A 16,545-nucleotide genomic window follows, 5' to 3' on the forward strand; every position below is an offset into this window, starting at 1 on the left:
GACAATTCTGGCTAAAAACGTTGCTGAAATTCTGCTAGAGAAGTTACTGGGTAGTTAGCTCCTGAGATTCTGAAATATCTGGTCGGCTATGCTCCTTTGCCTGACATATCTGGTCGGATATACTCATTCGTTTTGACATCTCTGGTCGGATATGCTTCTTCCTAACCAGGTGAATTGACATTTGCAATCCCAAATCAGTGTTTTTCTCGACCAGAGTGAACCATCCGTGCAATCACTGGTCAGTGTTTTTCCCGGCTAGTGGTGCAATGATAACTCTACCCAATAGGTCATTTCCTAACATTTACACTTCTTCCGATTGACACATTTATTGACCATGAATGCGTCACTTCGTATAAATGCATTGCCAACCGTCACATCAAATTGTCACGTCATTGCACTAAAAATTTGGGGCTAACATAATAGATAAAATGAATGAATTAAGAATGAAAAATGAATGGAGAATGAATATTAAATAATATTTTTATTATTTAATTAATAAATATGTGACTGCCATGTCACCAGGTAGCCATTCCAAAAGTTTGAAAAAGTCAAAATGTATTTTTAAAAATATTAATTAACAATTATAAATATGTACCGTTGATCTTAATCCAATGATTAATATTAAAGTAACCATTAAGAATACCCCTATATAAATATGTACGAGAAATGCTAAATACACTCTATATTACACTCTCTTTAATCAATGAATGATATGTGGATTCTACTAATGATTTTAAAAGATACAAAATTAAATAATATCTACATATTATGCATGAATGAAAGAGTGTAAAGGAATGTATAATAGAGCATTTTTTTAGCACTTCCCAAATATGTATATTATAGCTATACTTTTATGTTATTTTTATTTATCAATATTTATACATTGAATATGACATATTTTATCAATTATTATTTAATTTATATGTATATTTAAAATATTTTATATACATAATTCTATTAAATTATAAATTCTTCCAAGTAATAAAATTATGTTCTGTCAACATTATTACTTTTACTTATAATCTTACGCGGAAAAAATTGGTCGAGTACATTTTAAAAAAATAAAATAAATTGGTCTAGTATGTGCATACCAAATAGATTCGGTGAAAATGGTTTAAACCGTGTGCACTTGTGATTATTAATTGGGTTTGTTGCTCTGTATTTTTGCAATGTATCATTCTACCTTCTATTTTCAGTAATACTAAAATACTAAAATTATATATATTTAATCCTAGATAAATATATATAATTTTAAAATATAAACTAACATTATTGAAACAGAGGGCAAAACATAGGCGATAAATAAGAAAATTCCCTTATTAATTTGTTAAAATTGAAGGAAGAAAAAAATCTTCTTGTTCTGGTTCTAGTAAGGCTTCTTCTGGTTCTGGGTTTCGTGTCCACTTTCAGCTCATCATCAATGGGAAGCTCAAACAACACTGGGCTTACTGATTCCTCCGACATCCAAAAGCTGGAAGACGCCGATTCATGCCCCTTTTCTATAGGGGAAATGGTCATCGCCTTTCATGGTCATTCCTTTTATGCGGCCAAGGTCCTTGATTTGTATTTGTTTCGTCTCTTATAATTTATTTCTTTATCTACTTACTCTAATAATTTCCTAATATCCTATTAACGCGTTCTTTCACTCACTCATGTTTTTCTCTAAGGTCTTAAAAATTGTGGGTTACCTCAACAATTGGGACTTTTTTGTTCATTATCATGTAAGTACTGATTATATTAACCAACAACCTTCGTCAAATGTGTGCCTGGATTTTTTTTTTCCCTTTTCTGATAGAGACTTCTGGGGAAGGGAATAATAATAATAATAATAATAAATGATGATGACGATAATAATAATAATAATAATAATAATAATAATAATAAATCGTGTACCTTTTATGCTATCTTGATTGCATAATCTTGTGTTTTGCAGGGTTGGAACAAAAAGTAAGTACAAAATCTTCTTCTTAAGGTACCTGCTTTGTTTTGCTGAAAGCTTTTCAACTCTGAGATGAAGGTGTTGTTGGATTTTCGATGGTCTCGAACTTGCAAACAGCTAACAAGGCCTTGATTATGTTTGAAGAGAATCCAAAATTAGGTCTTTTTTTATTTATAAGTATTATAAACACTATTGTCGATGCTCATTTAAATTTTCTGTATTAAGTAGCCATTTCTTATGTTTCTTGAGTATCAGTGTTAACAAAACTTAAATACCCACTAAAGATTCTTTACAAAATATGTAAGAGGTTATTTATTTGTATCTTTCCCTCCCTGAAGTAACCACTCATGCAGTGTTGTTAGTTTGCATTTCAGGTTTTAGATTGGACAAATTTTCATTTATGATCTGGTTTGTAATATTTCTACTGTTTTTGAACATTTTTAATTTATCAAAAAATTTGAGTGTCATTAGTGTTTTATTACTTTTGGGATGGTAAAGACGCTCATTTGACATGATGACATGAAATATACTTCAGCTTCTCCCAACTTTTCATGGTTTATTCTTTTAATTACAAATTCTTGATGTTTTTTCTTTTTCTATCCACTATGGAATTTTGGACAGATGGGATGAGTGGGTAACTACAGATCGTTTGATGGCATACTCTGAGGATAATGTGCGGAACCACCTTGCCATAAACAAGCAACAAGAAATAGACAAGAGTATGAAGTTAGCACGTTCATCAAATTTTAAGGAGAAAAATGCCAATGGTTGGGTTTCTTCAATCATGAATACTTATTTAGTTTAATGCTATTGTTTTTCGTGGGGAAATAATTGCATAACTGGGGGAAATAATTGTTGCTTGTTCCATTTTTTTTCTTTCCTTTCAGCTGGATATGATCTTTTCATTTGCTGATATTTGAGAATATGTTTTAAGAGTTTTTAGCTGGTCCAAGCAAAAATCCCCAGTAGCTTAGTGCCTGCCTGCCATATCATGGTGTTAGCAGTTGATTGTTCATTGGATTAGATTGAGTTGGATTAACTTAAAGATAGTTTCGCTATGTAAATCTCTTGGTCATGGCCAGTTATAATTGGCATCTGATAATTACTTTTTTTTTTTCGGAGTACAAACAGTACAACATCTTCTGTTCTTTCCTATTCTCTTGTTTTTAGCTAATATTGGGTTCAAAGATCTTTATTGTTATTTCATTTTAATTTAGAGTTCTAAGTAACATTTTTGGCTTTTTTAATTTCTATAAACTATTTCCTGAAATTTTGCAGTGTTTGTTAGTGGCAAGAAAAGAAAAAATGATGATTGTCTCTTCAGGGTATGCCCTCTATTGGTATTTGGTAGTATGCATAAACTTTTTATATTTTGATTATGGACGTGACTACCTTTGATTTTGTAGTTGTTGATTGTATTTATTTATTGTAGGGGAACATTCACATAACAATGGAAATGTGTGCAAAAATTCAAATACCACTGAGACTAAAGAAGCATCTGGTTGATGATTGCGAATTTGTTACTCGTATGGGAAAGGTGACTAGTCTATTTTACCATTGCATGGTTTTGTGGAATGGAATGGCTCTTCAATTGTGGATTTTGTTTTTTTGGACCTTTCGAGTCTTTTGATTTTCCTGTATCTGGTTTCATTTCGATATGCTGTTTTGGGTAGATTCGTTTTGATCCTTTATTTTTGTTCCTGCCATTTGTTCATGAATATATGTGTATATATTTTGGTAAATAGTATAATTTTTTAAGAATACATCTAGAGTATGATAGACTCTTTTAAATACTAGAGAGTAACATTTTTACCCTTTTTGAGTACTAGAATACCCAAGAAAGATGCATTTATGCGATTTGGGGTCAAGTTTTGTTCGTTTGTGATCATAAATATGGACAAAAGCAATACATTCGAATATTTTGAGTGGCAAATCTGAGGAGAAAGTTGAGAGTTGAGGGAATGCTTGAAATAGCAGATTTCGTGGGGTTTTGAACCTTAAGCCACGACTAGGCATATGGTTTATAAGATAAATGACAGTCAACAAGGCTTCCTCCCAAAAGTGTTTAGGCACATGATTTGAAAACATGAGAGATCGAGAGACTTCAAGAAGGTGCTTGTTTTTTCTCTCAGCCACTCTATTTTGTTGAGGGGTGTCAACATAGGAGCTAATATGGACAATTCCTTGATCTAACAAGTATGGGCCAAGGATGGAGTTGAAATATTCCTTCCTATTATCTGTTTTTAAAATCTGAATTTTTTGTTTGAATTGATTTTGAATCATGGAATGAAATTTTTTAAAAATAGATGCAATTTCAGATTTTTCTTTCACAAGGAAGGTCCATGTAGTTCTAGAATGATCATCAATAAAAGAGACAAACCATCTGGAACCATTAACATTTTTTACCCTTATCCCCAAATGTCACTATGTTTTTTTTTTTTTTTTTAAAAAGAGAGAGGCCAAAGCCCTAGTCTGGCCCCCTCTCACATATATAAATAGACCTCACTTTTGGCAGAGGAAAACCGTGAGTAACAAACAAAAACTTTATCTTTCCCAAATAGTCTCAACTGAGTTAAAGACACCTTCGAAAATTCTACTATTCTTTTCAAGCCATAAGGCCCAAAAAGTGACTAACAAGGTGGTCTGCCACAAACTAGACACCCTTTTGCCTCCCCCTAATCGACTCAGAAACAATTGAGAACAGTTAGAGGGCATACACCAAAGGACACCAAACTCAGCTAAGACCTTACCCCACACCTCCCTAGCAAAATGACACTCCATGAATAAGTGTCTAGTTGATTCCCCTGCATTCTTACATCCTCCCAAAACCTCACTGAATCACCACGCCCCACTTTAAAATAACCAACCCCAAATACTCACCATAAAGGGATGAAATATCTTTCCATGGACCCCATGGACCCCTCGCAGTAAATCTCGCCTCCGCCTTTGTATCCCACAGATTCTCAGCCCGCCCGTACTGGCTCAACACCACCTTGTGCCATAGAGAATTACGCTCCAATGGGGGGTCTCTACAACCACTTCAATAGGATAGCTTTATTCCTTTCTTCTAAATTACCTATCCCAAGACCTCCATGAAAAAGAGGTTTACAAACATCATTCCAGGCTACCAAATGCTCGGATCTCAAATTGTCTGCCCCATCCCAGAAGAAGTCGTGCATCAGCCTTTCCAAACCCTCCAGAACGCTTTTAGGAGCTCTAAAAAGCGACAAGTAATACCCCGGTAGTGATGACAGCACCGATTGAATCAATGTAAACCGACCCGCTATAGAAAGAAAGGCACACTTCCACGCAGCTAGCCTCTTAGCACACTTAGCCAACACTGGCTTCCAAAAGGACTTAAGCCTCAGATTATCTCCCAACGGAAGACCTAAATACTTCATTGGCTACTTTTCAACCTCACAACCAATAATCGAGGCACGAGAAATCACAACCTCCTTTGCCACATTAAGCCCTAGCAATTGACACTTTTGCAAATTAATCTTCAATCCAGAAATGGCTGAAAAAGCCTTGAGAATATCAAGCAGGGCTTGAAGAGATTCCTCATCATTAATAAAAAATACCGTGTCATCAGCAAATTGAAGATGGCTCACTTCTACCTTAACCTTCCCCATTGAAAAGCCTATGAATACTGAAGATGCCTTGGCTTTGTCCACCAAACTACCGAGTACATCCGCCACAAGAGTAAACAAAAAAGGAGAGAAAGGATAACCTTGACGAAGCCCACGAGAGGCTCCAAATTTACCCCTCGACTTACCATTCACAAAATCCGAGAACGAGATAGAAATGAGACAACCCTTCATCCAATCTCTCCAACGAGAGCCAAAACCTTTAGACTCTAGCACAAAGTCCAAAATATCCCATTCCACACAATCATAGGCTTTTTCAAAATCTATTTTGAACACCCAACCACTCTTCCCTTTACTATGATACTCTTCCACTGCTTCGTTGGCCACTAGAACGGTATCTAAAATCTGTCTTCCTTCTACAAAAGCACCTTGGGTTTCTGAAATAGTCTTTGAATGCAACCCTCTCAATCTATTGTCTAAGACTTTCGAAATAATCTTATAGGGATGGTACCATCTGCATGAAACCCCTTACAAACCTCCATTAAGTCACTCTTAAGAACATCCCAATTAGAGTGCTGCACAACTAGCGAAAACCCATCAGGCACTAGTGCCTTGTCTCCAGAACAATCAAAGACAACTTGCTTAATCTCCTCCTCAAAAGGCCTCTTTATAAACGAACCTAGGAAACAGGTAACCTTCTCCACTCAATACCCCAAATTCCTTTCCATTGACGCTCAACGGATGAATACAATTTTGAAAAAAAACTAACAATCTCACCTTCCCCCATCAGCATAGTCCCATCTGCATTCTCAATTCTGGATATAAAATTCTTGGCTTTTCTAGCACTCGGAACATTATGAAAAAGTCTAGAATTAGAGTCCTCGTCTTTAGCCCACTGACACTTGAGCTTCAACCAAATACCCCCCTCATCTTCTAGGACCAAATTGTGCCACTCCCTCTTAACTCTACCTCTTTCTGCGATGAAAGAAACATCCCAAGTACCATTTTCCTCCATCCTATCCAATTTTGACACACGTCTTTCAAAAGTCTGCTTCTCCAACTTCCTTGGATCATAAACCCCTTTACTCCTCACCTGAACCCTCCGCAGAACATCTTTCAATTTTAACATAAAACTATTTCCAGATCCACCTCTCGGCGAAGCACAACCCTACCACTTAATGAAATTTGAACGAAGCTCCTTATGCTCAAGCCAAATGTTATCGAATCTGAATGGGCTAGCCCCCATTTAGGAGGATTAGAATCCAAAATCACCGGACTATGATCTGAAACCACCTGCACACACACTTCCTGTCTAATAAAAGGATATAACACGATCCATTTTTTAGCAAAGAGAAATCTGTCCAACCGACAACAAATGGGACGATGTCTAAAATCTGACTGTAAATTTCTCGTTATTAAGTCTGGGATCAACCAGCTTAAGTTCCCTAATTAACTCATCAAATATCTTCATACTCCTCGTATTAGTATTACTGTTCGCCTTCTCTTCCACCCGACGAACTACATTGAAATCTCCACCCACATACCAGGTATCCTCACAAATAGCGCTTAGACCTGCAATCTCATCCCAAAACCTGTAATCTTATATCTGTTAGCAAGTTAACTGCTGATAATCGTTGTGTTGCTAAATTTCTCTCAAACTCATGCCAATTTCAGGAACTATCATCGGGGAAGATGATTGGCAGTGCTAGGCTTCATGATGGACTTTACTTTTTCCAAAATCAGCCTCAAATAACACACCTGCCGAGCGTATCTGGCCTTGTTTCTAATTCTGATTTTTCTAGCAAAATTATGTTATGGCACTATAGACTTGGGCATCCAAGATTTTCATATTTAAGATATTTGTTTCCTTCTTTATTTATCAATAAAAATTATGATTATCTTCATTGTGATGTATGTCAACTTGCTAAACACACACGGGCTTCATTTCCCCAAAAGTCTTATACACCATCCACTCCTTTCTCACAAGTTCACACTGATGTTTGGGGCCCTTCAAAAATCACTACTTCTCAAGATAAACGATGGTTTATAACTTTTATTGTTGATCATACTCTCATCACTTGGGTTTATCTACTTCGATATAAATCTGACACATATCAAGTTTTTCAAAACTTTTACCAAATGGTCCAAACTCAATATCAAACATCCATTCGTGTTCTCCGAACAGATAATGGCACGAAATACTTTAATACGACTCTAAGTCCTTACCTAGTCAAGCATGGTATTATCCATCAAAGCTCTTGTATTGATACACCTCAACAGAACGGTGTGGTCGAACGAAAAAATCGCCATCTCTTAAAAGTAGCTCGAGCACTTATATTTACTATGCATGTCCCTAAATATCTTTGGGGAGATGCCATTCTCACTGCTACCTGTCTCATCAATCGTCTCCCTAGTCGGCCACTATGGTTCAAAACACCTTATTCCATTTTTCAAACTTCCTATCCTCACATTTCCACAAACACTCTTCCTGTCAAGACATTTGGCTGCACAACCTTTGTACATGTTCATTCACAAGGTCGTAGCAAGCTTGATCCGAGAGCCATTAAGACTATTTTCCTTGGATATTCTTCAACTGAAAAAGGCTATAAATGTTATTGTCCACTCACTAAAAAAACATTTGTTTCTAGTGATGTTACTTTTATTGAAAACACTCCATATTTCTCTCCCACCTCGCTTCAGGGGGAGAACAATAGTCATCAAAAGCAAGAAGCACAGTGGTCATAGGGGCTAGAGCTGCCTATAAGTCAACCTATGCCTACAAGTCAACCTACCATTGTTTCATCTCTTCCAAATAATCTGTCTGCTCCTACTTCTACTCACACTCATGATCATAATCCTATGCCTACAAGTCAACCTACCATTGTTTCATCTCTTCCAAATAATGTGTCAGTTCCTACTTCTACTCACACTCATGATCATAATCCTAGTATCGAAGTAGAAACAGATCCTCCACAACAACTACAGCAACAACCAGAGTTGCGTGTATATTCAAGGAGACATAAATCTCAAAGCAGCAATCCAATCATGAATCCTTAGCGCAATCAAGAAACCAATCTGGTGATAGAGCCTCCACCTTCAAATGAGTCAGGTAATCCCCAATCAAACACTTACCCCAATCAAACACTGATTCTGATTTAGATGTTCCAATAGCATTGAGGAAAGGTACTAGGTCTTGCACTCAACATCCCATCTCCAAATTTATATCTTATTCAAAACTATCATCTTCATTTAAAGCTTTTACTTCTAGTTTGTCAAATATATTTGTTCCTAGAAACATTGAAGAAACTCTGAAAATTCCTGAGTGGAAAGCAGCGGTACTGGAAGAAATAAAAGCACTCAAACAGAATGATACCTGGAGTTTAGTGGAATTACCTCTTGATAAGAGTGTTGTGGGGTGCAAATGGGTGTTCACAGTCAAGTATAATGCTAATGGCTCTCTTGAACTGTACAAAGCACGACTGGTAGCAAAGGGATTCACCTAGACCTATGGGACTGACTACACTGAGACTTTTGCTCTAGTTGCCAAGCTCAATACCATCAGGGTCCTATTCTCACTTGCAGCAAATCTAGATTGGGAATTACATTAGTTTGATGTAAAAAATGCTTTTCTAAATGGAGAGCTTGCAGAAGAAGTTTACACGAGCCAACCACCAGGCTTTAAAGAAATTTCTAGTGCCAAAATTGTTTGCAAGCTTAATAGGTCACTATATGGCCTAAAACAATCTCCTCGAGCTTGGTTCGATCGATTCTCGAAAGTTGTCAAAAATCTTGGCTACACACAAGGTCAAACCGACCATACTTTGTTCATTAAACATTCAGAAAAAGGTAAAATTACTATCTTGATAGTATATGTCGATGATATTATTGTCACTAGAAGTAATACTGAGGAGATTGTTCGAATCAAAGAAATGATGGCAAAGGAGTTTGAAGTCGAAGATCTGGGGGCATTGAAATATTTTTTAGGTATGGAAATTGCTAGAAGCAAAAAAGACATTTCTGTATCTCAACGAAAATATATTCTTGATCGCCTAAAAGAAATTGGGATGCTCGGTAGCAAGCCTAGTGGAACTCCAATTGAACTTGGAGACAAGACTAAAATGCTTGAAGGTGATCCAGTGGACAAAGGAAGATACTAGCAACTAGTAGGGAAGCTCATCTATTTATCTCACACTAGACCAGACATTGTTTTTGTTGTAAGTCTAGTAAGTCAGTACACGCACAATCCTTGTCAAGGTCATCTCAATGCGGTATATAGAATCTTGAGATATCTGAAACAAACTCTAGGAAAAGGGCTATACTTCAAAAAGACAAATGAAAGAAAGGTGGAAGTCTTTACAGATGCTGACTGGGCTGGATCGATTGATGATAGGAGATTCACATCAGGATATTGTACCCTACTATGGAGTAATCTTGTCACTTGGAGCCATCGCCCACGGGGTATGTGCAGTGATCTGGCTAAAACGGCTACTTGAAGAATTAAAGATAGAATACGAAGCACCTATCCAACTGTTCTGTGACAACAAGTCCACTATCAGTATAGCACATAATCCTGTTCATCACGACTGAACCAAGCATGTAGAAGTGGATCGTCACTTTATCAAAGAAAAGATTGATGGAGGGATCATAAGTATCAAACATGTGCACTCTGATCAACAATTGGCAGATATACTGACTTAGGGACTTTCTGAACGAGATTTTTATTTCCTCACAAACACGCTTGGACTTATTAACATTTACAGTCAAGCTTGAGGGGGAGTGTTGACAACTAACAAATCAATTCACAAATATATGATTTTAGTGTGACAACTGTAGACTTTTATTGTATTTATGTGCTTCCTTATTTAAAGGTTTTTTGATTCTTCTTATTTATTGTAATTACTCTGTACAGTCCCTATAAAAGGGCTCTCATAGTCTTGGTCGAAAATACAAGAAAATACAATTCAAATCATTCTCTCTGCTTTATTCTTTATTGTGGTTACAGGAAATTTTATGGAGGAAATTACTCGTCTCAAGTAGGACCTCTCCAGTGAATTTGAGATAAAGGATCTAGGACAATTAAGATTCTTCCTAGGGATGGAAGTAGCAAGATCCAGCCTAGGCATCTCAGTCATTCAGCGAAAATATGTCCTCGACCTCTTATAGGAAACAAGGATGATTGGATGCAAGCCAGTTGACACACCGATGAATCCTAATACTAAACTTGGGAGCACAAATAGAAAGAATAAAAGTTGACCGAGGAAGGTACCAACGTCTCGTGGGAAAATTAATTTACCTAACTCACACTCGGCCTGATATAAACTTTCCTGTAAGTGTTAGTCAATTTCTCAACAATCCCGCAGAGGAACACATGGATGCTGTCTATCGGATTCTTAGCTACCTCAAAGGAACACCAGGAAAAGGGCTAATGTTTAGAAAAGCTTTTCAGAGGTATCTTAAAATCTACACTGATGCAGTTTGGGCAAGTTCTCTTACTGACCGAAGATCCACTTCTAGATACTGCTCCTATATTTGGGGAAATCTCGTATCTTGGCGCAGCAAGAAGCAGCAGGTAGTAGCTCGCAGCAGTGTTGAAGCAGAATTTCGTGCCTTAGCACATGGAATTTGTGAAGGAATGTGGCTGAAACGCTTGATGAACTCAGAATCCGCCTTGAAGGCCCTATAAATGTTTCCCGTGATAATCAATCAGCTATAACAATTGCAAAGAATCCAGTCCATCATGATAGAACCAAATGTCGAAATTGATCGTCATTTATCAATGAGAAGATTGAAGACAAGATAATCACCTTGAAGCATGTTCCCTCAAGACAACAGGTAGCTGACATCTTAACCAAAGCTCTCCATCGCCCTAATTTCAGTGAACTCAGCTCCAAACTAGGAATGTTTAGCATATATCATCTAGCTTGAGGGGGAGCGTAGGAAATCAAGCTAGTTATTGGTTGTCAGATGTTGACAGCAAAGAATTTATGTTTCCAATTGTTGTTTCAGTTTCCTAGTCTATAGGAATTCCTATTTATTGTATTTAATTTTGACTATGAAGGAACTTAGATGTGTGCTGTATATATTGGCTAATTCTATGTTGTAAAAGATAGAGAATACAAAAATAAAAATAATTTCTCTTATACCATTTTCTTCATGTGCAAAAAGATTGGTTGGGTGGAAGTGCGCTTTTCTTTCAAGAGGGGGGCAGTTTACTTTAATTCAATCAGTGTTTTCGTCACTCCTAATGTATTATCTATCGTTATTGCGAGCTCCTAAAGGTGTTCTGAAGGATATGGAGAAGATGATGCGCGATTTTTTGTGGGAAGGAGCTGATCTTTTGGGTCAGAACATTTGGTAGATTGCAGTGAGGTTTGCAAGCCTTTATTCCATGGAGGTCTTGGGATAGGAAATTTAGAAGATAGAAATAGAGCTTTCGTTTTGAAGTGGTTGTGGAGATTCCGTTGGAGCGTGCTTCGTTGTAGCATAAGGTGGTTTTGAGTCGTTATGGGTGAGCTGATAATCTTTGGGGTCCGTGGAAGGATATTTCTTCCTTTTATTGTGAGTTTTTGGGTTTTGTTCATTTCAAGGTGGGTCGGGGTGATTTAGTGAGGTTTTGGGAGGATGTTTGGATTGAATGGTAGGCTTTGCAGGATCGGTTTCCTGACTTAGCAGTAATTTCCCAAGAAAAAAATGGTCCTATAGCTGATTTGGGTGTTGTTAGGGAGGAGAGTGAAGGTATTGGATGGGATTTGTGTTTTAGAAGATTTCTTTTTGCTAGGGAGTTGCCTTCTTTGGTGGAGTTGTTAAGGATCCTAGAGTTTGTTAATTTGCCGTCAATTCTGGATGACAAAAGGGTTTGGGACCATGATTCAAGTGAGTTGTTTTCTTGTAAATCTGCATTTCAGAAGTTAAGTTCTACTAATGTGCGGGATGATGTGTTGTGGGCTAAGATTTTGTGGAAGAGTCGTGTTCCATCTAAAGTTAAGGTGTTTGGCTGGTTGTTGTTTGTTGAGAAGCTGAATGTTAATGTTATTCTTCAACGTCATCGCCCCTATCCGTGTCTATCACCCAGTTGGTGTGTTTGTTGTAAAAGGGGCTGAATCTCTCAGTCATCTTTTTTTGGATTGTGATTTGGCTCGGCTCTTATGGTCAAGAGTATTAGGAGAGTTTGGAGTGAGTTGGTGTTTACCGGATTCTTGCTCTCAGATGTTTTGTTGTAGGTTGGCGGGGATAAGCGATTGAATCAACTTTGGAGTTGTACTATTTTGACTTGTTTTGGGGTGATTTGGATTGAGCGGAATAGCAGAATATTTTATGATAAGTCATCTTCGGGTGATCAAATTTGGGAGAGGGTAAAGTTCTGGGTTGCCACTTGGATGTTTCACACCAAAGGTTTTGAGGGTTATCTTTTTTAGACCTCACTAGGGAGTGGAGTAGTTTTTTGTTTGTGTAGTTGCTGTGTTTTGTTGTTGGGGTTGTTTTTGGTTTTCTGTCTTTTTTTTTGTAATGGTTATTTTGTTCGTTCCACGGTTGTCCTCCGCCAAAAGTGAGGGTTCTTTATTTATGTGTGAGGTGTAATCATGGTATTCCTCCACCAAAAGTGAGGCTCTTAATAAATTGTGGGAGTAGGCCACTCATGTACATGCGATCTTCCTCTCTTTTCATAAAAAAGAAAGAAAGGTATAATTTTGTAAGATTATAAGTAGAAATGGAAGTGTCAGGCAGCATTTGATTAACTATATGAAGTTTTTTATTTATCACCACTTCACAAATGTTAAATTGAAGTGCTTTAATTACACATGGTTACATGCCAAGAGCTCATAGGGAATTTTTTTTTCTCTTTCTTTTTTGCAGCTTCCTAGACTTCCTCGACATCCAAATGTTAATGAAATACTTCATTGGTATGTACAACACAGAACAAAGGAGAATGACTCGTAAGTTATTTTCATTCTGTTCGGACAGTTTGTTTTTTTTTTCTCAGCAATATATCTTGAAGTTTTTCCTAACTTGTTGAGTTTTGACTTGATCAATTTTCTATTACATGGTAATCGATGTTGAGTAGGCAGATTACCAATGCTCTCTTAAACTTTGTACTTAAACTTTGTACTTGATTCAAACAGCATTGACCTTTTTCATTTAACAAGAACACTCCATCAACTTACCTAGTTTATCCAATATGCTGAGTTTTCTTCCCTTATATCTGCTTTCAACAAATAGAAACCTGGGGGCAAGGGTGGGACACTTCTTTCTGACTTAAGCAAATTTATTTCTTGAAGATCTTGTCTAGTGGAAATATTTGCGGGTTCTTTTATCCTTTAATTGGATCTGGAAATATCCGTTGGAGTTAGAAAGTCTATGTTTTCTACCCCTTATTTTAAGTTGTAAAACAAGCATTGTTAGCTACGTGCAGGGGATTCTATTGTAGGTTTTGTTGCATAAAGAATTTTTTGTGAAGATACATACCCAATTCCCTTTGTTACCAAAACAGATTCACAACCCATTTTTGCTTGTTGCTCATTGATTCTTGCTCTGCGTTTTGAAGAGGAGATGAACAACCATGGTTTATTAATCAAATGAATCAGCGAAGTGTGGCTGCTATTTGTCACGTGGAAAGTGGTTTTAATTATTCCACACCTGAAGAACTAAGAAAATAATGAAAAAGAAGTGTCCATGAAAGACAAATATTTTAACTAACATTAAATCTATAAGCTTCCCATGTGAACAATCTCCATTTGGGCTTTAGATTATTATAGCTTTTGTGGAAATTAGACTTCTATATTTTATTAAATGAAAGCTATGCCTTTAAATAGGCACTGTATAGAAAATGAGGATTTTTGGTAATGAATACAAAATATCCTAACATAATTACAAAAATTCTAGGAAGAAATAAGTCGTCCTATAATTAGCTAAATATAAAAAGTAAATATTTTATACAGCTTGATTTCCCATTCTAAAAGGGATATCGTATAATAATAAAACATTATTTCCTTGACCCTCCCTCAAGCTGGTGCATAGAGATTTCACATGCCAAGTTTGCAAACTAACTCGTTAAAATTTTCTTTAGATAAACCCTTAGTCAGTATATCTGCCTGTTGTTGCTTGCTGGGAATGTAAACAACTCATAATTCCCTTCCATCAATTTCTTTTAATGAAGTGTCTATCCACTTTTACATGCTTGGTTCTGTTTGGATTATGTGCTATGCTGATTGTTGATTTACTGTCACTATACAGCTTTAGAGGCTCAATTCTTTGGAGTTTTAACTTTTCATGTATGCGCTTGATCCAGACCAGTTCACATACTCCCTGAGCGAGAGCTCTAAGTTCTGTTTCGGCACTACTTCGAGCTACTACTGGTTACTTCTTACTTCTCTAAGTCACTAAGTTCCCCCAAACTTTAGTACAATACCCAGTAGTTGACCTTCTATCCTTAATTGATCTTGCTCAATCCGCATCTGTGAAGGTCACACCTCTTTCTTCGTTCTTTAACAACAATCCAGTCCCTGGTGTTTTCTTCAAATAGCGCAGGATTATGTACACAACTTCCAAGTGTTCTTCTAAAGGATTGTGCATATATTGACTGACTAAGCTCACAACAAACGCAATGTCAGGTTTCGTGCAAGATAGATAGATCAATTTGCCTACTAACTGTTGATACATCCCTTTGTCAACTTTGTTTTCTTTTGTCACCTGTTTATACTTGCCTTTCGGTTCAACCGGTGTCGCCACTAGTTTACAGCCACTCATTCCAGTTTCTTTGAGAAGATCCAGAATGTATTTTCTTTGAGATACTCAAATACCTTGTTTCATTCTTGAAACCTCCGTTCCGAGAAAGTACTTCATCAGTCCAAGATCTTTTACTTCAAACTCTCGGGCTAGCACACCTTTCACTTGTTATTATCATGTCATCAACATAGACGATGAGGATAGTAACCTTACCCTCTTGTGAGTGTTTGAAGAACAAGGTGTGATCCGACTGAGCCTGTTTATATCCATAATTTCTTATTACCCAATTAATTCTTTCAAACCATGCCTTTGAGGATTGCTTTAGGCCATAGAGAGATTTTTTCAGATGACAGACACTCTATTCCATATCTTCCTAAGAACCCTAGAGGAATTTTCATGAACACTTCTTCTTCTAAATGTCCATTAAGGAAATCATTTTTTATGCCTGGTTGCTGCAAGGGCCAATCAAGATTTGTAGCAATTGATAGGAGAACCCTTACTGTGTTTACTTTGGCGACAGGAGCAAATGTCTCATTGTAATCTACACCACATGTTTGAGTGAACCCTTTTGTAGTATTTGTTATTCTGGATGGTCCCCATATATCACTATGAATAAGAGGAAAAAATTGAGTTGATTTGTAGGGTATAGGGCGAAAAACAACACGTGTATGCTTAGCAAATTGACAAGTTTCACATTTAAATAAGCTCAAGTTTTTATTTCGAAAAAACTTAGGAAATAAATATTTTAAATATGAAAAACTAGGGTGGCTTAGCTTATAATGCCACCGCATAATATCATAGTCACTAGAAGAAATACAACCAGAAACAGAAGCTTTATTCACTTGAGCAGGAGGAAATTGATTAAAGTAATACATCCCACTACATGCCTTCGCATTCCCAATCGTCTTCCTCGAGGACATATCCTGAAAAGTACAGTAAAGTGGTGAGAAAGAGGCGAAACACTGCTGATCATGGGTTATTTTACTGACAGAAAGAAGGTTACAAGATAAATTGGGAACATGAAGAACATCATGAAGGAAAATAGAAGGTGATAACTAAATAGACCCTTTACCAGCCTTAGAAGAGAGGGAACCCTCAGCAATTTTAATTTTTTGAATACCTGGGCAAGGTGTGTAAGTGGTGAACTGATTGGACTGACAAGTCATGTGATTCGAAGCCCCCGAATCCACAATCCAAGCAAAATTTTGAACATTGAAGACAGCGGAAGTACCTGGATTGGAGGAGGATGACGGATTAGATGCAAAAGCATTGTTCAAAAGTTGATGATGTTGAGTA

The 16,545-nt window shown here is 36.8% G+C and overlaps 1 protein-coding gene across 10 annotated transcripts in view; it reads left to right on the top strand.

Moving 5' to 3' along the window:
- Positions 1–1,274: 1,274 nt before the first annotated feature.
- LOC133805411 (protein MRG1-like) overlaps positions 1,275–16,545 on the top strand; it is a 63,495-nt gene continuing 48,224 nt past the window's right edge. For 4 of the 10 annotated variants that reach the window (XR_009878957.1, XR_009878959.1, XR_009878958.1 and 1 more), the window contains exons 1-6: positions 1,275–1,552; positions 1,668–1,721; positions 1,934–1,947; positions 2,561–2,706; positions 3,218–3,264; positions 3,372–3,476. Coding sequence is in view for 6 of the 10 variants with exons in the window: in XM_062243585.1 (XP_062099569.1) it covers positions 1,421–1,552; positions 1,668–1,721; positions 1,934–1,947; positions 2,561–2,706; positions 3,218–3,264; positions 3,372–3,476; positions 13,381–13,460 (578 nt within the window). In the remaining 4 variants the exon portion in view is untranslated. Of the gene's footprint in view, positions 1,553–1,667; positions 1,722–1,933; positions 1,973–2,560; positions 2,707–3,217; positions 3,265–3,371; positions 3,477–13,380; positions 13,461–16,545 lie in introns of all 10 variants that reach the window. The other 6 variants (XM_062243585.1, XM_062243588.1, XM_062243590.1 and 3 more) reach the window with 6 other exon arrangements.

This window comes from Humulus lupulus, chromosome X, assembly GCF_963169125.1.
Source record: "Humulus lupulus chromosome X, drHumLupu1.1, whole genome shotgun sequence".
NCBI classification, from domain to species: domain Eukaryota; kingdom Viridiplantae; phylum Streptophyta; class Magnoliopsida; order Rosales; family Cannabaceae; genus Humulus; species Humulus lupulus.